The sequence below is a fragment of the Hypanus sabinus genome, chromosome 27 (assembly GCF_030144855.1).
Source record: "Hypanus sabinus isolate sHypSab1 chromosome 27, sHypSab1.hap1, whole genome shotgun sequence".
Lineage (NCBI taxonomy): Eukaryota > Metazoa > Chordata > Chondrichthyes > Myliobatiformes > Dasyatidae > Hypanus > Hypanus sabinus.
Genome location: NC_082732.1, coordinates 16,289,792 through 16,317,165, shown reverse-complemented (window position 1 = coordinate 16,317,165; position 27,374 = coordinate 16,289,792). Strand labels below are relative to the sequence as shown.

Here is a 27,374-nt window from a genome sequence, read left to right as displayed (position 1 = left end):
ACGACTCTTATTAACACAAGAACTAGTAATTACAGCTGCTTGAGAAACCTAGAAAACCACACTCTAAGGAATGCCACAGAGGCCCACAGGGTTCATGAGGCACCTCCCTCCCTAAGGCTAGCACCTATTGGCCCAGGGAGCCCTGGGGAGCTTGAGACAGTGCTGGAAAACTCAAAAAGGACCAGAGGCTCTCAAGACAGGACTGGAAAACTCAAAGCAGACCAGATATTTTTAAGACGGCTGGAAAACTCAAAACAGTGCATACAACTCTGGACAATAGTGCATATAACTCAGGAATATTGTATATAACTCGGAAACATAGCATATAACTCAGGAACATAGCGGACATCTTGGAGAGATTGAATACCATGGGAGACCTAACGAACCTTGTCAATCCAGAGAACCTCGAAAAAAGTCCTGTTCGGAGACTGGAGGAGATTGCGATGTAGACTGCAACTTGACACTCAGGACATTGAACGTAGATTCAAGACATTCGGGACAAGAACTGAGTGTAGAAGGCATTAGGGCTCACCTCCAGCAGAGCGATGTCCAAGCTGCTGTAGTATTCCTGCTGGGTCCATTGCTCATGAGGTCCTTCTGTCATGGTGAACGCTGGCAATAAATGAACTCAGGTGCAGAGGAGCGGCGGTTGAAACAAAACAAGAGGTTTTACGTAGCAATATAAACAGAACATCGGTGCCACGAGCAAGTGACATCGCGATACAGATCATACAGAAGACTAAACGGACGACCACATTAAATAATCATAGAATGCAGAAAAATCTGAGCCAGTCACAACTAATCTGACAAGATTAAAGAGAAAGCACAAGTGCTTAACTACTCTCATTAAGACAACAATTAGTAAATGCAGGTGCTCGAGAAACCTGGAAGCCCAATGTTCTACGGCTAGCTGGAAAGGCCCACAGGGCTCATGACAAAATTAAATAAATCCCAGCATGCAATCTCACTTCTAAGTGCCAGACTTACCAAAGTGATGTCTTTTATGTTTTGTAACTCCAATGTGTAAAAACTAATTGAAAACAAGAGAGCTAAGAGATGTGGGTCTTAGTTTGTACTTGCTTTAAGAGAAGCACACATGTACCATGTGGTGGCATGATGATGTATGCCATTTACGTACTTTTACAGATAACCTGTAGTGCATTCAGCAAATAACAAAAAATGTTTAATCAAACAATATATTTATAATATCACTCAAATATTACTGAAATATTAAATACTAAATATGTAATACAACTGCTATACAGACATCCACAGCATAGCAAATTTTTAATTGTCCCATTCAGGACAATTACTCTTACTCTTTATATTTCTTACTCTTCTGGGATAACATCTTTCCTGCCAAGGGGTTCCCTCTGTTTGGCAGGCGAGACTTCTGGCTGTGAAACGATCTCAGGTTCTGGGACCTCCTCTACAGTGATTGTAGAACTTGACTCTGGGACTGCAGGAAGTGGTTCTGACAGAGCTGGACAAATTTCTTCTCTAACGATTGAAATCGTTCTCCTCAAATGATTAATATGTCTTCTCCAGATGATACCATTGTGAGGGAGAGTGGTCCAGTTCTGTCCTCAACCTTTCCAAGTACCCTCTTTTGATCACTTCTGTAGTTCCTCAGCAGGACTGCTTGTCCAGAAGTGAAATATCGAACCGTCTTGTTTGAGGAGCCCTCAGGAATACTACAGCAGCTGTTTGTCCTGCATACTCCTTCTGAGTCTGGGTTTGAGGCGATCCAAGCCTGAATGAAAGAGGCGGCCCAAGAACAGCATAGCTGGTGAGTTGTGGAGTGTGCTGAATTGCAATATACAAGAAGGAAATTGGAGAGCTTCTAATTCGATGTTTGTGTAAAGTGTTCTGCTGATATTACTTGTAGTGCATTCTGTAGACTCTGGACAAACCTTTGCGCCAAACCATTTGTAGCTGGGAGGTACGGTGCAGATGTAATATGTCTTATTCCATTCATTTTCAGGAATGACTGAAACGTGTTCCGCAAAAAACTGTGGTGCATTGTCACTCATTCAGTGTTCTGGAACACCAGTCCTTGAGAAGGGGCTTCTCAACACATCAGCCATGTGCAAGGCTGTAAGGGAGGCAATTTAGTAGCTGCATCCATTACTAGCAAGAAATTTGTGCCCATGAATGGTCTGGTAAAATCCACATGAATCCTCTGCCAGGGCCATGCAGGCCATTCCCAGGGGTGAGGAGGCAACCATTCTTGGCATCTTCTGGATGTGTTGGCATTCCATACAGTGCGTGGCAGGCTGCTCAATCTGCGGATCTATCTCAGGCCACCAGACGAAACTTCACGCCAACACTTTCATTTTGACCACACCTAGATCACCGGTATATAGCTCCTCCAACACATTATTTCTCAGCTTGGAAGGTACAACGTCTCTCAATTCCCACATAAGGCAACCTCTGGGAAGAGCAAGTTCATCCTGGTGCTGGTAAAAATGGGGGAACTGGGATTTTGGCTGCACATTCCAGCCATTTTGGGTATCATGTAGATATGAGACACTGTGGGGTCTTTCCTGATTTCCCTTTGGATCATCTCTACCGTATTAGGGAGACTCCCAATTTGCATGAGTGCAACTTATCAAAGGCCTTCTGAAAATCCAAGTACACAATATCTGTCAATTCTCCTTCATCTATCCTGCTTGGTATTTCCTCAAAGTATCCCAACAGATTTGTCAGGCAAGATTTTCCCTTAAGGAAGCTATGCTGACTTTAGACTACTTTATTGTGTGCTCTAAGTAACTCTTTGTTAGGCATTACAGGCAAGCTTTACTGACAATGTGGATCATAATGTGTGAATACAAAGTCTGAAGTCATCACTTCTTTTACCTTTTGGAAAACCACCTCACACTGTTTTGTCCTTTGCCATTTCTTCCCAATCTGCAGTAATGATTTCAAGGGTGGAGCGCAGTAGCCAGGTTTGGCTGGAGTCTGTGGCAGCAATGAGAAATACTAAAAAGGACCACAGCTGTGACTGGTCATTTGGCCTTGTGGCATCCACCACGGCTTGGATTTTCTCAGCGCACTTGTGTAGTGCTTGTGTGTCAATGGTGTGACCACAGTAAGTGATGCTTGTTTAAAAACTTCACACGTGTTACATCGTGCTCTGAGCCCATAATCTTCTAATCTTTATAACTGTTTTGAGATTTTGGAGATGTTCCTTGTCATCTTTACCGATAACAATGATGTCATCAAAGTTATACTGAGTGCCTGGGCAGCCTTACAGTACCTGGTCTATAGCTTTCTGCTAGGGTGAAGATATCGATACTATTTCAAAAATAAGCCTATTATAATGATAAAGCCTTTTGTGAGTGTGTATGGTGAGAAACACTTTATACTCTTCTTCCATCTCCATCTACAAGTAGGCCTCAGTTAAGCCTACTTTGCTGAAACGCTTCCCTCCTGAAAGATTTGTAAAGATATCCTCGATCCTGGGCAGAGGGTGTTGATTTACTTTCTGTACTGGGTTGATGGTGACCTTAAAATCACCACTGATCCTGGCAGACCCATTCCTCTTGGCTCCTGAGACTTCTGGTGATGCCCACGGGCCCCTCTCAACCTTGAAAAGAAATCCTTCAGACTCCATGCAACCTAGGTCACTGGCTACTTTATCATGAATGGTATAAGGAACCCGATGGGTACAGGACAATCAAGGAGAACCAGGTTCAGGAACAGATATCACCTCTCAGCCATCAGGCTCTTGAACCAGACAATCACCTCAACTTTGAACTGATTCCACAACCTATGGACTCACTTTTAAAGACTTCATTACTTGTGTTCTCTAGGTTTATTGCTTAACTATTTATTATGATTATTAATATTATTTGTTTCCTTTTTGTATTTGCAAAGTTTGTTGTCTTTTACAAATTGGTTGTCTGTCCATCTCCTTCGTGTGAGGGTTTCATTGATTCTACTGCACTTCTTTCTATTTACTGTGAATGCCCACAAGAAAATGGATCTCAGGCTAGTATATGGTGACATCGATGTACTTTGATAATAAGCTTATTTTAAACTTTGAACTACAATTTTCCAACCCCTTCAACATTTCCTGTGGACCATCACTAATAGATCCTCACCTTTTCAATGTTGTAGTGATGAGAACTGTAAGTAGTACACAGGCTATGAACTATCGTTATCATTATGGAATCATAGAGTCTCACAGCACAGAAGAAGATCCCTTGGGCAACCAAGTCTGTATCGATCATGAACCACTTATTTACACCTCCGCTGATTCCATTTTATTCTCCCTCCATATTCTCATCAGCTCCACCCAATATAATAACCAATTAACCTAGTAATCCTCACATTTTTGGGATGGGGGAAGGAACCAGAAAAGCTCAGATGCAAACTCATGCAGTCACAGGGAGAACATGCAAACTCCGTACAGTCAGTGCTGGAGGTCAGGGTTGAGCCTGGTCATTGAAACTTCAGGACAGCAGTTTTACTAGAACTTCTTTGGCCCACAATGTTGTGCCAACCTAATTAATCTATTGATGCTGAATTAAACTCATTCCTTCCATCGCCACTTGTGTCCAAGCACCTGTTAATTCTAGACATCTCTTCTAAAATATTCCCCACTTTCAAGGTTAGTCTGGAATTATTGTGTTTATCCCTACAGCAAGGTTCAGTCCTGTAGAAAGGCCTCAGCCCAAAATGTCAACTGTTTACTCTTTTCCATCAACACTGCCTAATATTCCCTCTAAATTATAAGAACCAGTATGCTCAAAAATCTTGTGATGTGCAATTTTTGGCCAGTGACAATAATGTGTGTACACTGAATAATTTCTTCAATGAAAACAGTATAAATAAGCCCGCTCTAAAATCCGCAGACGAATCATCGCAAACTCGATATTGTCAACACCGTCCACATTAGCAACCAAAAAAGGAAACATGACTGTGTATGATCGGGAAATACACTTAACGTGCCTGAGAGGTAGAGGGTGACAACCTTTTGTGCGCAGTTTAAATTCTTTTGTGCGCTGGTAGCAAAAGATGTGTGCATGCACACACATGAACTCCTTAGAGGGAACATAAATACTGCCTGAGCTTCTGAGTTCCTCCATTATTCTTTGTGTGTTGCTAAGGTTGTAACATTTTCAATTTTTCTGTTGTCTGGCGCCATCCCTGAACCTCAACATATTTGTAAAGTGGCAGGCAAGGCCATTGGAATTTCTCAAAAAGGCCTCTCATCATTTAATTATCTAAACCAGTCATGATCTTCTCCATTCTAAACAAATTTCCACACGATCCAACTTCTTTTCCACTCCCATCTCTTCCAGTCTAACTTTACCACTGAAACCTCTCATCTCTAGATTAATTCTGGTAAATTTTCTATGAACTCTCTTTTGGACTTCTAGATCCTGTGAAAGGTTGGTAACATTAAATTAAAAGTGATTTATTTAAAATATTCAAGTTTGATACTGGCTGAGATGAGAAATGAATGAATTGATCTTCAGTGCTCAAGGATATAATAGGTTAGATCTGGACTGAACTATTGATGTGGAACTGTCTCATTTGAGAGGAATACAAGGAATGGTGGTGGGGGGCAGGGGGTCATTAAACAGGATTTAACACTTTATTGGTATTGGTTTATTATTATCATATGTACTGAGGTACAGTGTGTGTCATACAGTAAGATTGTGCCATACGTAAGCACATTGAGGTAGCAAAAAGAATATAGACCAACCCTGAAGCAGAATAGGGACCAAGGATCGTAGTGAAAGCCCAGAAGCAATACTCGGAAAGGAGAGATCTGAAGTCAAGTAGTCAGAGAATAAAGAGAAGTTTAATTAACACTGGTCAACTCATATACCAAAGGCTAGAGTACAATGTACGTCGTGACTTTTGTACTTCGTCTTTGCAACTAAGAGTTTGAGTAAAGCCAGGTCTACTTTTCACCACTTGTCAATGGCACGATTCTAATAAAAATGTAAACAAGGTTGGCAGGGTCATGCGAAGCGGAGTAAAGATTCTGAAGAGAGAAAATCAGAGATGGAAACAGGAAGTAGAAGATTAGTGAAAAGAGTTAAACAGCAGATAAAGCAGAGGCCAGAAAGGAATGAGAATCAGATTTATTGTCACTGACCTATACAATGTTCAATTTGCAGCTTTGCACCACCAAGACAGTATAGAGGTACAAAATCACAATAAATCATAGAAAAAAATAAATAGTGCAAAAAGCAAAAACCAAGGTAGAATTCTGAGTTCATGGAGCATACAGAAACCTGACGGCAGAGGGGAAGAAGTGTTGAGCGTGAGTCTTCTGTACCTGCTCCATGAGAGCACTAATGAGAAGACTATAAGAAAGACATAGGAGCAGAATTAGACTACTTGGCCCATTGAGTCGACTCTGTCGATCCAACATGGCTGATGTATTGTCAAAACCCTAACCTTTGTCGCCCTGACTAACTGAGAACCTATCAACCTCTAATTTAAATATCCTCAATGACTTGGCCTCCACATCCATCTGTGGCAATGAATTCCACAGATTCACCAACCTGTGGTAAAGAAATTCCTTCGCATTTCTGTTCTAAATGGACGTCCTCTATTCTGAGTATGTGCCCTCCGTCCTTGACTCCCCAACTATAAGAAGCATCCTCGCCACATTCACTTTGTCTAGGTCTTTCAATGTTCAACAGATTTCAATGAGATTTCATCCCCCCTCCCCCATTCTTCTAAACTCCATAAGGTACAGGCCCAGAGCCATCAAAGACTCCTCATATGTTAACCCTTTCATTGCTGGGATCAGTCTCATGAACCTCCTCTGGACACTTTCAAATGCCAGAACATCCCTTCTTAGATAAGGGGAGCAAGGCTGTTCATAATACTCCAAGTGTGGTTTGACAATTAAAGCCTCAGCCTAACCTTCTCCCTCTTATATTCTAGTCATCTCAAAATGAATGGCAGCATTGCATGTGCCTTCATTACCATTGACTCAACCTGCAAATTACCCTGCAGGGAATCCTGCATGAGGTCTCCTAAGTCCCTTTGCATTTCTGATTATTCAGCTTTCTCCCCATTTACAAAATAGCCTGCACAATTATTCCTTCTACCAAAGTGCATGACCATACACTTCCCTACACTACGTTCCTTCTGCCACTTCTTTGCCCATTTTTCTTATCCTTCTGCAGCTGCCTGCTCCTCCACCTATCTTTGTATTGTTTGCAAACATGGCCACAAAGCCATCAATTCTATTATCCAAATCATTGACATATAATATGTAAAGAAGTGGGTCCAATACCAACCCGTAAAGAACACTGCTTGTCGCCAGCAGCCAAACAGAGTAGGACCCCTTTATTTTGACTCTTTGCCTCCTGCCAATCAGCCCATCTTCTATCGATGCTGGTATCTTTCCTGTAATACCATGGACTCTTATCTTGTTATGTAGGCTCATGTGCGGCACCTTTTCAAAGACCTTCTGAAAATCCAGTTATACAATATCTACTGACCTTCCTTTGTCCATGCTGCTTGTCATTTCCTTAAAGAATTTCAACAAATTCCCTTTAAAGAAATCATGCTGACTTTGGCACACTTTATCAATTACCTCCAAGTACCCAGAATCTTCATCCTTAATAATGGACTCCAACATCTCCCCAACCACTGAAGTCAGGTTAACTGGCCTATAATTTCCTTGTTTTTCTGCCTGACTTCCTTCATAAAGAGTGGAGTGACATTTGCATATTTCCAATCCTATAGAACCATTCAAGAATCTAGTGATTCTTGAAAGATCATTACTAATGCCTCCACAATTTCTTCAGCCACCTCCTTCAGAATCCCAGGCTGTAGTCCATCTACTCCAGGTGATTTATCTACCTTCAGATCTTTCAGCTTTCCAAGCACATTCTCCTTAGTAACAGCAACTGCACTCTCTTCTGCCTCCTGACACACTCAGATTTATGACATAGAGCTAGTTTTTTCTACAGTGAAGATCGATGTAAAGTACTTATTAAGTTTGCCCACCATTTCTTTGATCTCCCATTACTACCTCTCCAGAATTGGTTTCCAGTGATGCAATATCCACTCTCACCTGTCTTTTACTCTTTATATATCTGAAAAAAAATCTCAGTATCTTTATTGGTAGTTTTGGCCAACTTACCTTTATATTTCATATTTTCTCTCTTTATGGTATTTTTAGTTGCCTTCTTTTGATTTTTACAAGTTTCCCAATCCTTTAACTTCCCTCAAAATTTTGCTATAATAAATCCCCTCTCCTTTGCTTTCCTGCTGTTTTTGACTTCCCTTATCACAGACAGTTGCCTCACCCTTCCTTTAGAATACTTCACCCTTGGGATGTACTTATCCTGCACCTTCCAAATTGCCCCCCAGAAACTCCAGCCATTGCTATTTTGCCATCATCCCTTTTAGTGACCTCTTCCAATCAACTTTGTCCTGTTCCTCTCTCATACCACTGCAATTCCCTTTACTCCATTATAATACTGATACATCTGGCTATATCTTTTCCCTCTCAAACTGCAGGCTGAATTCTATCATATTATCATCATAGTCTCCCAAAGGTTCCTTTACCTAATCAAATCTGTTTCCTTACACAACACGTGATCCAGAATTGCCTTTCTCTAGTGGGGTCAATCACAAGCTGCTCTAAAAAGCCATTCAATAAGCCATAGATATTCCATAAATTCCCTTTCTTAGGATCCAGCACCAACCTGATTTCCTCAATCATCCTACATATTGAAATCCCCCATGACTGTCCCACATCTAGGCTACTGTTTGGGAGGTTGTACACAACTCCCAAATGGGTTGTTTTTACCTTGCAGTTTCTTACCTCTACCTATAAGGATTCTACATCTTCTGATCCTATGTCACCTCTTTCTAAAGATTTGGTTTCATTTGAGTGTCCTGGATGGTGAGGGCCCTTAGTGATAAATGCTGTCTTCTTGATACACTGAAAAGAGATTTTCTGCGCTACATAGCAGTATACTAAATGTAATTTTTGCTGATAACTTGAGTGCACTGATAGACACGTGGAAGAATGGTATCATACACATCTGAAACATTGAATAGAAGGTTACCATTATTACCAAAAGGGATTACAGCTGAGAGGGAGAGAAAAAGGTAGGAAGAAGAGTGAAGTTGTGGGTAAGTAAACAATGACTGCTGTGAGAAGGGATAATGCATAAGAAGCATTGTCAAATGAAAAACCACAAGTTATATATGCTGGAATTCTGACACGTTAATGGAAATGTTGGTAACACTCAGCAGGTCTGGCAGCATCTGTGGAGAATGAAAAAGTGAATTTTCCATTTTTGTATCAAATGAAGCTCTATCTACTAATCTGGAGATCAGTGAGGAGGCAGTCACACTATTTGGAGTATACTACAGATATCCAAACTTTAGGATGCAGGATTTCAACTCTGAAACAGCAACAATTCCTTTCCTTCCACAGATACTGCCTCACTTGGTGAAATCTTCCAGCAACATTTTTTGTTGTCTCACATCCCAGCATCCTCTTCTTTCTCCAAGGCAAGGCAGTTGTGGCAGACCCACAGACAATAAAGCTGACTGTGTGGAGTTTGCATGCCTTCCCATGACCCTGTGAGTTTCCAAACAGATGCTCTGGTCTTCTACATGTCCAACATGCGTATTGGTCAGTTGACAAGGGTCAAGAGGAAAAGGTGATGGTAATGGGGAAGGGTTGGGGTGGGGTTGGTAAGTGAAGTCAGCTAGACAAAGCTTGAAGTGGCATTTGATAAGTGAGAAATAGTTATTAAAGAGTGAAGAATGACACCAGTGGGTTGGTATGGTGAATAAATGGAGACATAAGAGACTGCAGATACTGAGGTCTGGAGCATCAGCTGGAGGAACTCAGCAAGTTGAACAGGATCTGTTGGCAGCCTCAACAACTTTCTCTGGCAGATCGCTCACATACAGACTACCTTCTGGTGAAGAAGCTGTCCTTCAGGTCCCTTGGAAATCTTCCCCCATTCACCTTGAGAGTATGTCCTCTACTTTGGATTCTCTTTCCCTGGGGAAAAGACTATGCTTTCACCCAATCTATACCCTCAGTTCCATAAGATCAGTCCTCCGTTTCCTAGCGTTTCCAAGCGTACAGTATAACTCAATATCTTGGCAACTATGTGTCAAATCTTCATTGCTCTCTTTACCTTAATGATGCCTTCCCTACAGCAGAGTAATCAAAACCATACACGGTGCTGCCTCACCAATGCCCTTGCCAAAGAAATAGGTACGGAGGCAAAGGAGACAGAATGAAAAGGCCAAGTGAAGTTAAGAGGCCTAAAGGGGGTGTCCAAGACTAATGGGGTGACCTGGTCAGCATCAGAACTGAGGCGCGAAGCTGCAAACTGAACCACATAACAATTACAGCATGGAAACAGGCCATCTCGGCCCTTCTAGTCCCTGCCCAATGCTTACTCTCACAACCTACACTACACTCACCACAGATGCTGACAAACTTACCAACTATTTCCAGCATTTTCTGAGTTCAGATTTCAGCATCTGCATGTTTTTTTTTCGTTGGCAAGAAAAATTTGGCGAACTTGGTGCCTTTGGGAAAGAGGGGGTAAAGGAATGAAACATTAGTAAAGGTTTCAAATCAATGCAATAGGACACACACACTGAGATGTTTAGAACAGCTTGTTGACTCCCGGTGGCTGTGTGGGGCTCGGTTCCTGCTGACAACTGAGTTCGTTCTTTCCATATCTGCGGGAGGGAGTTGCTGAAATGCGGAGAGAACCAATCGTCTTTGGCCGACTTCATCTGCCTTCGACACGTCAAGTGCTCTGTTGGTGAGAAATTTATTACTTGGCGTTTGCTTTTTTTTCAAACTGCTGTTTGCTATAATCCAGGACAAATCCCGTTATCAGTCTCTGGGGCATTAACACCATTGACTATCTCTGAGGGACCCTGTGCAGGCGGGAGAATTTTCCCTTGACTGGTATTTGAACGGGATCGGGGAACAGGAAATAATTCCGGCTGAGGAGGGTTAGAACTCGCGATGGCTAATTCGGGGTTTCAACTGTTGGGGTACTTCTTGGCGCTGGGAGGCTGGGTCGGGATTATTTCCACCACGGCGCTACCCCAGTGGAAACAGTCTTCCTATGCCGGGGACGCGATAATCACAGCGGTGGGACTGTACGAGGGTCTGTGGATGTCCTGCGCTTCCCAGAGCACCGGGCAAGTTCAATGCAAAGTCTACGACTCCTTGTTGCTGTTGGAGGGTATGTACACATATAAAGCTTTGCGCCTTCGCTTTGAACGGCTGTGTGTGTGTGTGTGGATTGATTTAATGTCTGCATTGTTTTGATGTCCGGTGTCATCTGGCAAGCAGGGCTAGAGTTAAAATTAACTGTAAAAACCTTCTGCCAAACAATAATTTCAAACATTGCATAAAGTGGATCACTGTGGATAACGGATAAGTACCTCAGGCATTTACTTAATTGCAAAAGCGTAATAAATGTGCTTGCTTATTAGTTTACACATTCAGACAGGGATTAACACACTAAACCGATTCAGTTATTTTGTATCTCCATCATCCCGGAGAAAAATCTGTTAAGGGAAAATCATTAAGGGAGGTGTTGCCTTTTACTCTGAAAACTTTTACTGGTTAAAAAAAAAATAACGCCATGGTAGAAAAGTATTATTTAATACTCAGGTGGGACGGGGACCAGCTACTGGGTGGGTGGGTGGGGAAGGAGAGAAGATTTCGCTTTTCAATTGGTTTAAAATGAGGGCCCCTGAGGATTGGCAATCCGCTGGGAACTCATCTGTGAGCGACATGGTTTAAGCCAATGAGCGGAAGTGGGAGTGGGAGAGTGAGAGGGGCTGGGAGGTGTGTGATTGTAAGTGCACCCAGGGTGAGTAACCCCAGAGAAAGGTAAGCAGAGGTTATTGGTGTCCTTGGAATGGAGTAACTTCAACAGGTTCTAATTTTCTTAACTTGTGATGGGCGGGTTAGATTTGTCTCAATCCTTTTCGCTCACAGATGAGTTTCTAGCAGCTCCTGATTGTTTCTTCTAATTTCTTAATGGGTTACTTGCTGTGACGTATAATTGTCGCCTGTGCGGTACAAATTAACTACTTCAACATTTCACGCTCACTAAACATCCGTACAATTGAAGAGAAATTAAATTAATACGCAGAGAAACAATTCTTACTTTTCAAACACGTTATTAAACTAACACACACAAAATGCTGGAGGAACTCTGCAGGTCAAGCAGCATCTATGGAAAAGGGAAAACGGTTGACGTTTCGGGCCGAGACCCTTCTTCAGGGCTGTTCACTCTTTTCCACAGATGCTGCCCGACCTGCTGAGCTCCTCCAGCATTTTGTGTGTGTGTTGCTTTGGATTTCCAGCATCTGCAGATCTTCTCGTATACGTTATTAAACAGATCTCACATTATATATGTCATGTTCATAATTTTTAAAAAAATCTTAATTTAATGTTACTTTTCTGAAAGTGTTTGAAAGGCAGAATTATTGATCAGAAAATAGCTGATTATATTTGTATAGTAAATATTTACACATGAAGGGATTAATGTTTCTTTTCGTCTGCTCTGTGAATTGGAATGGTGCTGAAGTGGACCAAATGAAGCATGGTTTCTTGGCTAACTCTCGTGTACCCTCTTCCCGCATCCAGCCCACATCCAGGCATCCCGGGCCCTGATGATTGTTTCCGTTGTCCTCGGATTTATCGGCGTCATTGTCAGTGTGGTCGGAATGAAATGCACAAAAGTGGGAGACAATAACCCCCTTACCAAGAGCAGGATCGCCGTCTCGGGAGGTGTCCTCTTTCTCGTGGCTGGTCAGTGCAAATTTTTTTTTTTTCGCTGTGTTTGCCATATTTTGTAAGAGGAATACTTTCCACAAAATACTAATTGGCCTGAGGTTGTAGCTGTAGCTTTACTAAGCTGGCTTTTCCTATAACGGTTATAATGCATTCACCTCACTGCAGACACTGGACTTAGTAACTTCAGCAGTGCGAATTGAAGATGATCTTGCCCCACCTCTGCCCTGTCACAGTGTCCCTTGTTTATTGTGTTTCTGGACTTCAAAACTCAGGCACCCTGATCACGCGAATCCTTAATCCCTACTGCAGTCTGCAGACTTGCAAAAACCCATGTGTGGAGTCATTTTAAAATGACTTTATTTATCTTAATACCTTGTCCACTCTTTCGGACTATGGCCATCCCTGCACCATGCATAATCCTTCACTTGGATTGCTTTCCATAAATATTATTGATGCTTTAATTATCTAGAGCTCTTGAATGCTATTTGGTTCTAATTGGGTATTGTTAAAAACTATGAGTTAATACTGTTAGCGTAGACCAGATATATCTTGGCATTTCCTACAAAGTGCCCTCATAAAGCTTTAGTAACTAGTTGTGTTGTAGAGCGTGATCCTGCAGTACTTCCACTCTTAACCCATTATTACCCTCCATAGATGTCCTGAAAATGAAAGTGAACAGCCTGTTTGAATGCAGGAGAGTAAACAATGAGTATCCTCATCACATTCTGCTTCAGCAGATTAAAGCACACTCATGGAGAGTTAATGTTTAAAGCTGATGAGCATTCTTCCAAATCTATTCTTCTAGTGAAAGGTTTGCAGGACCTGCAACAGGAACTCAATTTCTCCATCCACAGCTGTTGCCTGATCATCTGAGTATCGCCAGCATTACATTTTTGTTTCAGATTTGCCGCATCTGCAGTACATTGCTACTGTGTGAGTTTAAGGTTGAGGTTCATTTATTTGGATATTCCAGCTCGTGTCACTGTCGTGGTTTGGGATTTGTTTGGCTCCCCCATTCATCTTTCTGTCCCAGGATCACAGAGATCAGTTCTGGTTTTCCCACCACTTAACCTGCAGTTGGAGAGCTCAGTAGATACTGAATCTTGGGAATGTATTGGTCTGTTTTGGGACACATTTCCATTTAGGATGCTTGAAGATGAGGAAAGTTCCATAAGTGAGATACTCATTTCTCCTGCCTGGCAATCTTTAATCGTGCAAAGCCAGACTGCAGTCTGCCCATTCATGTCTTTACTGTTGACTTGAAGCTTTACAGAAAACTGACCACTGACTCCTGTCTTGTTGTTTGTTCCACAGGACTCTGCACCCTTGTGGCAGTATCTTGGTATGCAACGAATGTTTCAAATGAGTTCTTTGACCCTTTAACACCAGTCAATGCCAGGTAAATAGTGCAGAGACGAGAATGGATCGGCGATTGTATGGATTGATGATCCAACTACAGACACAGGAGCAAAAATTAATCTTAAGACAATATTGAGACAAATTAACCCATGTCCTGGAGACTAAAAATCTCCTCTCCTTTTGTCCTGGGTGAAGTGATTGATGTGGTGTACAGACTTGTGAGCAATGAGTGTCCCTAAGCGATTTACAGATGGGGGTGCAGGTGTGGGTGCAATGTCATGTAAGTTGGTGCTGTCTCTATCTAAGTACGATCACTGGCCTGCAGGGACTCTCCGTTATGACGCTGGCTTTGGTGGGGCTTCTTCAGGAGTTCTGATATGACTTGCCTGCTCCATCTGCCCCATGTCATCAGCCCCTTCTCTAATACCTTCATAACTAATGAACTGAGTTGTTTCACGGAAATGAAATAAGACACATAAATCATTTACTGATGATATTACTGTTCATTTGCATATTGATATTGCTGTGATGATGGTCAATGAATGACATCACATGTGATATATTGAATCATATATGATTACCTATCTGGACTTGTCTGCATCTGTTTGATAGGTTGACCACACAGTCTTCACCAATGTCTCTCCAATAATATCCAGCTGGGTGGGTATACATTTGCCTCGTTCAAGTCTTATCCAACCAGTCAGAACTAAAAAACTAGAAGCAATGGCTTGCATGAGTGGTTGTTCTTTGATCTGATGCCAGTTCTCATTGGCACAATGCAATTCAGGAATGTTGGTCAAAGACATAGCATAGATTTCTTGTATACTTTGATCACATACCACTTCACCAACCACCATTTCTCTTGATCTCCTACTTTCTCTAAACTGGCAGATTGCTCAAACTGACTTTCATACTAGATGAACAAATAATTCATCCGAGTAATGTGAGGACTGAAGATATCGCGTTTGAGCCGAGTATCAAACTGTGTTCTGAGCTAGTGGCTCCATCTCGTTCCCTGGCATCAGTATGAAACCAGACTGTTCCCAATCTGGAGTTCAGTTTTGCACCTCACACCTGCATCATAACTACAACTGCCCACTCACATCTGGGCTGGCCCAGTCCTACCTGTTGCTAAAGCTTCATCTGTTTCTTTGTTGCCTCTGAGTGTAACTGCTCCAATCCAAAGTGGTGTCCTGTTGCCTACAAACCTTAGATTATCCAAAACTTTGTTACCCCTGTCCTAATTCTCCCCATTCACCCATCACATCTCTGTTTCTGGTTTGACGATTCAATGAAGTGGCTAAAGAAAAGAAGTTTCTGTTTACTTTAATACCTGAAGTTGCCTGAAGTTGCAGTTTCTGCAATGTGATCATTGTCAGTATCCATGGATTTAAGAACCTAGGAGAATGACCCTGAACTCTGCCCCTGAAATCATTCTTGTTAAACTGCTATTGTGTAGAGGGAAGCTGAGAACAGGGCAACAACAACCATCGTACCCTGACCCTCTCTATCCCAATTTGGAAAACTACTACACACTGTCCTGTTTGAGCATGATTCTGCATCTTTTTATATTGATAGTTGCAATGGTATAGCATTTTCAGCCACATTACTGAAATATTAATTTTGCTGCTAATTTCTACCCTGTTCTTATCTTCCCTAATCCATAAACAACAGTTCTATACGCCTTGTTGACACCCCTATTCTCTCTGAGAATTAGGTTCATGAACAGTTTCTATTATAAGCCCATCAGCTCCAAAAGTTATCTCAACTAAACCTCCTTCCACTTGTCTCTTTACTCTGTTCTCTGTACCTCCATCATATCTGCTCTAATGATGGGATTTCTACTCCAACGTCTTTACGATGTATTTCTTTAACTATGGCTATCCTTCTATCAAGTTGATAAGGTTCTCAACCACATCTCCTCTATTTTCTGCATTTTGGGCTCTTACCCCTTCTCTTCCCAACCAGAACAATGATAGTTCCCCTTGTTCTTTTCTTCCAAGCTACCATCCTTCATAATTAATGGATTATCTTCCATAATTTCTGTCAATTTCAATGTGATTCCATTGCAGATGCATTTTCCACCAGCCTTTTAGCATCCCAAAGAGATGTTATATTTACACCTCCCTGGTCCATTTTTTCATCTCCTCAAAGATGCTCAAGCCACTTTCCCATGCAAGCACTGGAGATGTAACATCTTTTACCTCTTCCTTGCTCACCATCCAGCAACCCAAGCAATCTTTCAAGATACAGAAGTGATTCATTTGCTCTTTGTCCAATCTGTAGTGAATTGTATTAATGCTCTTAGTGTGGTCTCCTCCACACTGGGGAAAACAAACACCAACTGGGTGACCACTTTACATAACATTTCAGTTCAAGTGGGTTATCCTGAGCTCCCAGTCACCTGCCACACACAGTCCCATTTCACTTTTATATCGTTGGCTGTAACCTCTTATGTTGGTCTAACAACGTTCAGTGAAAGCTCAAGCAACCACACCTCATCTTTTGTCTGGGGTCTCCGGACCTCGACGTTGGGTTCAACAATTTAAGTTACCATCCCACTGTCTCTGTTCATGGATTAAAGTTTTTAAACTTTTTTTTCTGGTGCCAACTTTTACCTTGATAACACTGGTCAGCACATTATCACAGACTCATTGCCTCTGGTCCCTCTAATCCCCCAGCAACACAAAACAAGATTATTTCCTTGACAATCCTGATCTGGTGATGGGTGCTGAACCTGAAGCATAAATTCTCTTTTTTTCCCCACGGATGCTGCCTGACCTGCTGAGTGTTTCTTGCAATATATATTTCTGTTTTGGATTTCCAGTTCTTGTTTTCTTTTGCTCCAGTTACAGTTTGGAAGTAGTTATATAATTTAAATTTGCTACATTCCTATTTTTATACCTCACACATATTCACAGATATGCACACAGTATGGAAAAATGTTTCTTGGAGGTATAAACATTAGGAAAATATATGCCATGGTTTAAAGTTTGTCCAGAGAAATATGTTTGAAATCCCAGCTGCTAATCAAAATTGTAATTTGTTCAGCATTCAGAATTTTAAAAATTATTATGTATTTAAAGGCAGAAGAGAATATTATTTAGGCCTTAAGTGTCAGTTTTCTGCAAGAATGAAGTTTCCTTCAATAACCACTTACCCATTGATGTTTGCAGGTATGAGTTTGGCTCGGCCCTGTTTGTTGGGTGGGCATCTGCGAGCCTCACAATCTTGGGAGGGTCCTTCCTATGCTGCTCCTGTCCAAATGAAGAAAGAAGGAGCCAGTTGTACTACAGATCATCTCAACTATCCTCAGCCAAAGAGTAGGTTTGAATCACAATTTACGTAAGATGCTCCAATAAAGCAAGAATTAGTAATCTTTCAGCATTAACCTAGCATCCCAAGGACTTACAGAGTTAGTGACAAGATGAAGCAAGGCATTGGAAGCTTGCTGCTTTTATTTTTTCATTTTCTGTGCATACCTCCACCCCTTCAGCTGCCACCACAGAGATATCGGAGAGAACTGACAATCACAGGTCATTTGCCAGGAAATGAACAGTTTCCAATTGATCTATGGAGGTAGTGCTTTGTAAAGATGGATATTAGTGGTGACCACAGGTGGGAGTAGAGGCAGGGCAGAAGGAAGCAAAAGTCAAGTGAAACAACATCCATCTAACCTGCCAAATCATATCCCAGGACAGAACTATTACACAATTGAAATTGGTTACATTCCCATTTTTATACCTTGCACATATTCACACAGCATAGAAATGTTTCCTTCAGCTTACCAAACCAGAACTGACCATCAACCATCCACTTACACAAATCCTAAACTAATCTCATTTTTGTTTTCTTTAGCCTCATTACAATCAATTTGCCAGACCTTTTGCCACTCACCTACACGCTTAGGGTGATTCATAGTGGTTGATTAACCTACCAAGCCACATGGCTTTGGGATGTTGGAAAAGACCAGGACATCCAGAGAAAAGCCATGCAGTCAGAGGGAGAAGCCAGTACTTACTGGGCTCTCCGACCCAGCAGAACTTGCTAAGCAGAGCATGTGTAGAAGGTGCCATTAAATATTGCATAGTAGAGTTACTGTATAATGTTGCATTGTATTCCACTCGCTCCAAGGCAGTTTGCAAATCAGAATCAGAGGCATGTTTATTATCACAGACACATGTTGTGAAACTTCTTGTTCTGCAGCAGCAGTACACACTGCAGTGTATAAAAATATATAGTAATTCATAGTAGGAAATATATAAAAGTAAATAGTGTAAGAAGAGAAGCAAGTGGGGGGAGTAGTGTTCATGGTTTCATGGACCATTTCAAAATCTGTTGGCAGAGGGTAAGAAGCTGTTCCTAAAATATTGAGTATCTATCTTTAGGTTCCTGTACCTCTTGCAAAGAGACCCGGGTGGTGAGCGTCCTTAATTACTAAAATAGGGATTGTTTTTATTTTAGCGTATCATCTGTCATTAACAAACTTGATAAGTTCTGATGGCCAAGAGGCTATTGAGTTGCTTTTAGAGCCCCACTAATGGGGACCTTGCAGATGTCACCATTCTGGTCTGTAGGTGTCTCCAAGCTCTGCAGTTACTGGGAATGAGGTACTGCTGTTGAATTTGCCTGGTATGAGCACCTCTAGAAAACGAATATGTTAATACAAAGCGACTTAGAGCCTATAGTTGTTACCGGCGGATGCAGTAGGTAAAGTAGGCACCAACCAAAACGTAGTATGATTTCACTCTAAGTTTAAGAGTGGCCATAACAAAGAATTTGAGAGTGCAAATGATATCCTATTCATGGAATACTTAAATGTTCCAGAAAACAGACTGGTCTATCGGTCCTGCTGTAGTTGAAGTTGTTAGTCAGTCATCAAGTCGAGTCCGACTCTTCAAGACCATAGGGTCAGTAGGGTTTTCGTGGAGGGAATCAAAAGTATACAACCTTTCTTCTGTGCAGACACTGCCACTGCCCAGGTTGGGACCCGGCTGGATTTGAACTCAGGACCATCTGCCTTGAAGTCCAGTGCTGATGCCACTAAACCACCAGTCAGCTTGAAATGTTGATATCACAGGGTTACTTTATATATTGCTGAGCGCTTCTGATTGCAATTGACAGGGTTGTGATGAGATGATCAAAGAGTTTAGCCAAGTTACTAAAGCTCTGCTTTTTCTTTTAAATTACAGGTCAAATTTAAAGAAAGCAACGTCTGTCAAGGGGGAGCAGTATTTGTAGCAAGCCACTCCTGTGGCATCTCAAAACAATATCCTGTATTTTGTTCATGTGAAGGATTCAGTCAATGGCAAAATAAAACATAATTTTAAAACTTTCTGACTTTACTGAGAAGGTACTTGGAATTTTGGTCAATGTACAAGGCATTGGGTAGCACAGTCGTGATCCCTGTTGCTTAAAGAGAGGCCTGGAATTAGATCTCAAAAACACATACACTCTCTGGTTATTTGTGCTTTAAGGAAACTGAATTTTTGTGTTTATTTACTGATTATACTGGATTCAGGAAGGGAAAATCCTTCAATAAAAACTGATGAAGTGATCTCAGTGTGTCTCACAGTAAATGAATCGCATTGGGGTAGTTGTGCATCCAAATTAGGTTGCTCTATTGCACAGAATATTCAACAGAGAGCTGATGATGAGTTGCCTGCTGCTCTGTTTGATTAAGGGAAGAACATCTTCCAGCAGAATTAATAGTTGTTATTGATTCATATCGATGTATGAAAATCTAAGGGTGGGAGGTCTTAATTTTATATCTGTTCCATATACTAACACCTCTGACAATAGGAACTGGGATGTAATTTCAGAGTACTGCTCAAAACCTTTGTGATTTATGCCAGAGACGAGTGACTTTGACATAAATGGTTTAGCAATTGTCTTATTCACAAAATCATGCAATTTTATGAACAAGGGCCATGAACTACCAAACCCTTTCTCCATATAAAACAGTTCACTATACTTACCATGGACCCAAGCACCAATCTGAGCAACATATTTTGTGATGATGGAGAGGATACTTCAGCCATCTGCTACCATATTTAAAACTGCACAACACCCCCGATGCTTATTTTAAGATTTGTAGCACTTTAAAATAACATTTTCTCTCAATAACTTGTACATTTTCCATTTATCTGATCTGCTTTCTTTCGGATAAGTCACATGGACATTTGAAGTCCAGCTCCTGTTTCCTAAACACAAAGTGTCTCGACTTTATTTATTAATACACAGTGCAGAGCTGGCCTTCTCCGGCCCTTTGAGTTACACTGCCCAGCAATCCCTGATTTAACCCTAGCCTAACCGTGAGACAATTTACAATGACCAAATAACCTACCAATAGGTGTGTCTTTGCATCGCGGGAGGAAACTGGAACTTTCGGAGGAAACTCCCAGAGAGAACGTTCAAACTCCCTACAGGTAGTGGCAGGAATTGAACCCAGGTCGCTGGTACTGTAAAGTGTTGTGTTAATCACCATGCTACCATGCCATCCCAGGGATGTATACACCCAAATAAAGTGCAAAGGTGTTAACCTTGCACTGGCCCACCTATTCTCCATCAAGAAGCAGCTGAAAAGATTGCACACTCAGAAATATGGAGTAACTATCGGGAGTATTTACCTTGAAGGAAACTTGGTTGATGGACGATAAACATCTTATTCCTAGGTACTACATGTTTTCTCCACCCAAGATATCATGGTAACGGTGTGGTTCTCATCAAATTCCACTTTGGTCTGGCACTTACTGTTTCTTGCAAATCACAAAGGTTCATCCCTTTTGTCTTTCATTTAAAATTGTCATTCTCAATCAGGTAAACAAAATCCATAAATATGTTCTCACCAAGATATCAAGGAGTGTTGATAGTGATATATATATAAATGATATGTATGAACTTGTACATGGGCTGATTAGTGAGTTTGCAGATGATACAAAAATCGGTGGAATTGTGGATTGTTTAATTCGGAAAAGCATGAGGTGTTGCACAGTGGGAGGTTAAATATAAAAGGAAAAGATACATTAAAAGCCTGGACCCGTAGAAGCATTGATGTCCGGAGGGATGTTGAGGGCAAGTCTGTAACCCCTTTAGTCTATGGTCAATGTCTATAGCTCCTGTTTTGCCACTATTTCCTACAAGAGGCGACTCAAATGGACGAGGTGGTAAGGAAGGCATACCGTGTGCTCTCTTTCATCAGTTAGGGCATTGAGTATAAAAGTTGAGAAGTTGTGGTTTTGTAAAACTTTGGTAAGGCCACTTTTGGAGTATCATGTGCAGATCTGGTCACTACCGTACAAGAAGGATGTGGATGTTTTGGAGAAGGCACAGAAGAGGTTCAACAGGACGTTGTGTAGATTAGAGCGTTTTAGCTATGAGAGGTTGGACAAACTTGAATTTTTTCCCTGGATCTTCAGAGGTTGTGTGGTGACATGACTGAAGTTTATAAGATAATGGCAGGCATCGGAGTGAGTAACCATCTGAGTCTTGAGTAGAGATGGGATAGCATTAAAATAAGCCAGGAAAAAATGTAGAGGAGACTGTTCAGCTATATTTTTGCACAGACAGCATTAGGCACCTAAGATGCACTGCTAGGGGGTGGAGATAGAGACAGAATTGATAGCTGTGTTCAAGAGACTTTAAATAACCCTGTGACTAGGCAGGGAATGAAGGGATACATACCATGTATTTGCAGGTGGGATTACTCTGGACTGGCATCATGGTCGACACTGTCATTATGGGCTGAAGGGCCTGTTCCTATACTGTGCCGTGTTCCATATCTTCCCTACTTATCTCCCTCAGTCCCTTCATCATCAATAATTTCAACCACCATCCAACTCACCTTCTCTGCCCTCTTAATTGTATTTTTTTTACCATTTGTCCCTCTAATCAACCCATGTTTCAGACCATACTGTTTCTTCAGACAGAGCCCCCAGTGATCCCTTATTCCCTTCTTCCTAACCCTACGCTGTTGCTGGGTAAAGCTCTCTACCAATTCACTCATATCCGCACTCCCACTTTGCCAGTCATCTAATCTTTGACCCTCTGCTTGCTCAGTTTCTGCAGCAGTAATCAAACCACTCCAAACACCTTCACGCCCAACCAAATACATAGTCCTCAAGTGCAGCACAGTGGCACAAAGAGTGTAGATGGAGCTTCACATCTTCAGTGACCCATGTTCAATTCTAACCCCCAGACTCCTGTGTGGAGATCTCATGCTCTCCCTGTGACCCTGTGGCTTTCCTCTGCATACTCCGGTTGCCTCTCACATCCTCAAGATGCCCAGGACACGTAGATAAATGGGAGAACCTGAGGGGAATTGATGGGACTGTAAGAAGAATTCAATTGTATTTTGTTAGATCAGTGCAAATTTTTGCCTGAACTAGACTCGGCAGACTGAAGGACATGTTTCTGTCCTCATACTCTATGACTATGATGTTACTGCCCTCATCACTGATCTTTTACACTTAAGGAACACAGAGCTGAACTGATATAGTAATTAAGCCATTGATCAATGGGCTGCTTTTATCCCTGTAGAATTGTGCTCAGAAGTCCACGGTTATCAACACACTGCTTTCTCTGGTGTATCTCTTACCTCCCCTTCTGCCTTTCCTAATACATGTCCACAATTTTCAACTTTGTTCCCTCTAAGCCCAAAAGACCACTTAACTTGCCCTCCCGACTCAGTGATAGCTGATATTGTTGACAGTTGTTCCTCAAGCACCCAGTCTTTGTATATACGTAAATGTGCTGACTTTAGTCTATTTTCATTGGTCAAGTCTTGAAGAATTTGATATATTGAAGATCACCCATTGCCAAACTGGCTTTCCTTTCCAAAGTGTTTGACTATATTGCAGCCTCCAAGATTTATTCCCATCTTACCCAGAGCTTCTTGTTAGAACAGACCCATTTAAGTTTCCACCATCAATACCAAAACGGTTACCATCAAAATCCCTTACATCAAATGGCATCTGGAGTAAATGTAAAAGAGGATTTATCCTTTACTCTTCGCAACCCACCTGCTGCCCTTAATAGATTGAACATATCATTTTTCTCTGTTTCTCCATTCTCACCTAGCTGAGCTGGGTCTCACTTGCCAGTCTTATTTTTATCTATCAGTCAAAACCTGTGTGGATCTAACAATCGTCTCTTTTCCCATACTTAGAATGCTTCTCCTAACATTCACCCAAGGGCCGTCCATCCTCTCATTTACCTGCTGACCCACAGCAACATCACCCATCAAATGCACATCAGTTTCCACATGTCTACTGATTGTTCACAGCTTGGCATCAAAAACCACTTGACCTCTCCACAGACTCTAAACTGTCCAACCGCTTGTTGGGCATGAAACGCTAAATGTGCAGAAATGATATGCAAATTATTATTGAATTTATTACGGAATAGAAGGATGTCCTTTTCGACCGAGATGAGGAGGAATTTCTTCAGCCAGAGAGTGATGAATCTGTGGAATTCATTGCCACAGACAGCTGTGGAGGCTAAATCATTGGGTATATTTAAAGTGGAGGTTGATAGGCTTTGATTAGTCAAGAAGGCAAAGGTTATGGGAGAAAGCAGGAGAATGGGGGTTGAGAGGTATAATAAATCAGCCATGATGGAATGACCGAGCAGACTTGATAGTCAAAATGGCCTAATTCTGCTCCTATGTTTTATGCTCCACTATTGAGCAGTGTGAAACACAACTAGACTATCGTGACATTTGATCTATGGCCCAAATGTTCATGGTGTTACAAGCCAGTGTCTTCATCCCTTTGGCCTAACTCCACAGCTGTTGAGGACATCATGCCTTCTTTTGTCACCTCCATTCCTCGGAGCTCCCCCCTGCTCCCACTTACTCTTGTCCCTGAGAACTACCACCAGTGTCCTCACCTGCTGCAGATCCTAATCACACTTCAGCTCTGTGCCGTCGTCTGTAACGCAGTAGCAGAATAGGTCAGAAACTCAGCTGTACTACCCACGTTAGCACCCTGACCGGCAGAAAAAGTTTTCCCAACCACAGTGGTCAGGCTAGCTGGTCTATAATTTCCTTTCTTCTTCCTCACTCCCTTCTTGAAGAGCGGAGTGGCATTTATTATTTTCCACTCCTCTGGACCCATGCTAGAACCTAGTGATTCTTGAAAGACCATTACTAATGCCTCCACAATCATTTTGGCTACCCCCTTCAGAACACCAGTGTGTAGACCATCTAGTCTGAGTGACTTATCAACCTTCAGACCTTTCAGTTTCCCAAGCACCTTCTCCTTAGTAATAGTAGCAGTACTCACTTCTGCCTCCTGACACTCCTAAGCCTCCGGCATAGTGCTGGTGCCTTCCATAGTGAAGGCTGAGCAAGTACTTGTTCAATTTGTCCGCCATTTTCTTGATCCCATCATACCTCTCCAGCGTCATTTTCCACTGGCCCAATTTCTACTATTCCCGCTCTTCTACTCTATGTACATCGGAGAAAGCTTTCAGTATCCTCTTTGATATTGCTGGCTAGCTTCTTTTCGTATTTCATCTTTTCCCCCCTTTTGGTTGCCTTCTGTTGGGTTTTAAAAGTTTCCCAATCCTCCAACTTCCCACAAATCTTTGCTCTACTATATTCACTCTGTTATGCTTTTATGTTGGCTTTGACTTCCTTCCTTAGCCACAGTTGTGTCATCCTGTCTTTAGAATTCTTCTTGTTCTATGGGATGTATCTGTCCTGCACCTTCTGAATTGCTACCAGAAACTCCAGCCATTGCTGCTCTGCTATCATTCCTGCATGTGTATCTTTCCAATCAACTTTGGCCAGCTCCTCTCTGCAATTTCCTTTACTCCACTGCAATACCGATACATCTGACTTAGGTTCTCCCTCTTAAATTGCAGGGTGAATTCAATTCTGTCATATTATGATCACTGCCTCCTAAGGGCTCCTTTGCCTTCAGCTCTCTAATCAAATCCAGTACATTACAGAACAGCTATCCAGAATAGCTCACCCCGTAGTGTGCTCAAACACAAGTGGCTCTAAAAAACCATCTTGTTGGTTTTCTACAATTTCTCTCTCAGCGTTCAGCAGCAACATAATTTTCCTAATTTACCTGAATACTGAAACCCTGTTCTTACATTCCTATATAGTAATTGACAAATTCAAAGAAGGGCCACAACTATGACACATCCTTTGACCTTTTGTGGCATCCAAAACAGTTTCAATTTTCTCAGCACATCTGTGAAATGCTTGTGAGGCAATGATGTGACCACATTAAGTGATGCTTGATTCAAAGACTAAACACTTGTTGCATTGTGCTCTGAGCCCAATATCTTTTTCTCGTTTTACCACTATTTTGAGATTTTTGGAGATGTTCCTTGACATCTTCGCTAGTACCAACAATGTCATCCGGGTAACACTGAGGGAACTCAGCAGGAAACATGGACAGTACTCTTTCCCATAGATGCTGCCTGGCCTGCCAAATTTGTCCAGCATTTTGTGTGCGTTGCGAGGCCTCAGCTAATTCCTCTTTGCAGAAGTGTTTTCCTATGGAAAGGTTTGCAAATATATCCTCTATCTTGGGCAGAGATTTGCATTCATTACTGGGTTGATGGTGACCTTAAAATCATCACAGATCCTGAAAGACCCATCTTTATTGGATACTGGGACCACTGGTGTTGCCCATGGACTCCACTCAACTTTGGAAAGAATTCCTTCAGCCTCCATGTGATCTAGCTCACTGGCTACTTTATCACAGATGGTATAGGAACTGGGCAGGATGTGTAAATCTTGGGAGTGTCATTTTTGTTTAACACTATTTTACCCTTGAAATGTTTGATACATTTCCTATGAATGCTGCTTTAACATCATCTATACCTTTCTTAGTTTGCTTTCAGTTGACTCTCTTGCAGGGGATGGCTGGATCTCAAATCAAGTTGTAGTTTTCTCAGCCACTCATTACCCCACAATGCTGGCACTTCTGTTTTTAACATATACAAGCCCAATGTGGTTTGTTGGTTGTTGTATTTCACTGTTATGAATGTAATAACAGGAGTTCTCTCATTTCAGTAGAAGTTCTTCATTGGACATCTGCAGGCTTCAGCTCTGTGTCTTGGAAATGTCATTCAAACTCATTTTGTGAAATGACTGAAATAGCTGAGCTAGTGTCCAATTCCATTTTAATTAATTTTCAGTTCACTTTTAGTGTAAGCCATCTTCTTGTCCCTCTTGACGAAGGGTCTCGGCCCGAAACATTGACAGCACTTCTCCCTATAGATGCTGCCTGGCCTGCTGTGTTCCACCAACATTTTGTGTGTGTTGTTTCTTGCCTCTCGTTAGTTTTCACGTTGTAAATCTCAAGGCTTCTCAGTCCTGTACCACTCATCATTATCAGAGTTTTCATCAACAGCATGCAGAGTACTGCTCTTTCTGAAACTGCCACTTGAATTTTTATCTTTTTCTCTTCCCTGTGCAGTCCATTGTCTGCCTGATACTCTCTTCGAAGGTGTCCAACCTTGTCACATTTTCTGTAAGTTTTTCCTTTAAGCCTGCGTTGGTCTGGTGTATGTGAGCCCCTGCCTCAATGGTAACATAATTTGTTTGACCAGGCAGATTTCTGTACAGGCTGCAAATTTGTTCATGCTTACTTTTATTCCTGACTGCACCTCTATTGCGTCTTTGGCTGCTGTTCCTGTTGATACAGTGATTTCAGCTGCTCTTTTAAATGTGAGTTGTGCTTCAATTAGGAGCCTTTCTTGAATTCTTTCTGGTAAGATTTCACAAACTAAACAATCTCTCGGTGCAATATTAGCACATCACTGAGCTGACAAGGCTTGGACAATTTCTTCAGTTCAGCCACATAAGCTGAAATAGATTCTCCTTCCTTTTGATTCTGCTTAGAAATCCAACATGTTCTGCAGTCAGTCATGGTTTCAGTTCTAAATGTTCATGCATTACAATGATGATATCAACAAAGCCCATTTTAGCTGCTTTGGTTGGAGCATCAAATGTCTAAGCAAAATCTATGCCCCTTTACCAATTGCCCTCAGAAAATCTGACACTTACTTCTCATTGGATATTACATTTGCTTCAAAATACTGCTCAATTCACTCAGTATACTTCAACTGCTTATCATTAGTGCAATCAAATTAATGTATCTTTCCAACTTAGCAATCCATTTCTGTTTTATTAAAAAAATCGTAATTATTATCATTATCACCTCCTGGAAATGAATATTATTAAGAAGTGGCACAGAAA

The 27,374-nt window shown here is 41.6% G+C and overlaps 1 protein-coding gene across 1 annotated transcript; it reads left to right on the top strand.

Annotated features, from left to right (window-relative positions):
• The first annotated feature begins 10,832 nt into the window (after nucleotides 1-10,832).
• On the top strand, nucleotides 10,833-19,709 carry LOC132382011 (claudin-19-like). Its single transcript, XM_059951798.1, has 5 exons — nucleotides 10,833-11,225; nucleotides 12,644-12,808; nucleotides 14,108-14,192; nucleotides 17,329-17,475; nucleotides 19,345-19,709. Exons 1-5 carry the CDS (start codon nucleotides 11,003-11,005, stop codon nucleotides 19,391-19,393), a joined length of 669 nt encoding a protein of 222 aa, XP_059807781.1. The 5' UTR covers nucleotides 10,833-11,002; the 3' UTR covers nucleotides 19,394-19,709.
• Nucleotides 19,710-27,374: the final 7,665 nt, after the last annotated feature.

Excerpts from the sequence above, each read along its gene's own strand:
- LOC132382011 (XM_059951798.1), top strand. The coding sequence starts at position 11,003 with ATGGCTAATTCGGGGTTTCAACTGTTGGGGTACTTCTTGGCGCTGGGA. Across the intron at positions 11,226-12,643 it reads CTCCTTGTTGCTGTTGGAGG|CCCACATCCAGGCATCCCGG; the intron begins GTATGTACACAT and ends TCCCGCATCCAG. Across the intron at positions 12,809-14,107 it reads TGTCCTCTTTCTCGTGGCTG|GACTCTGCACCCTTGTGGCA; the intron begins GTCAGTGCAAAT and ends TTTGTTCCACAG.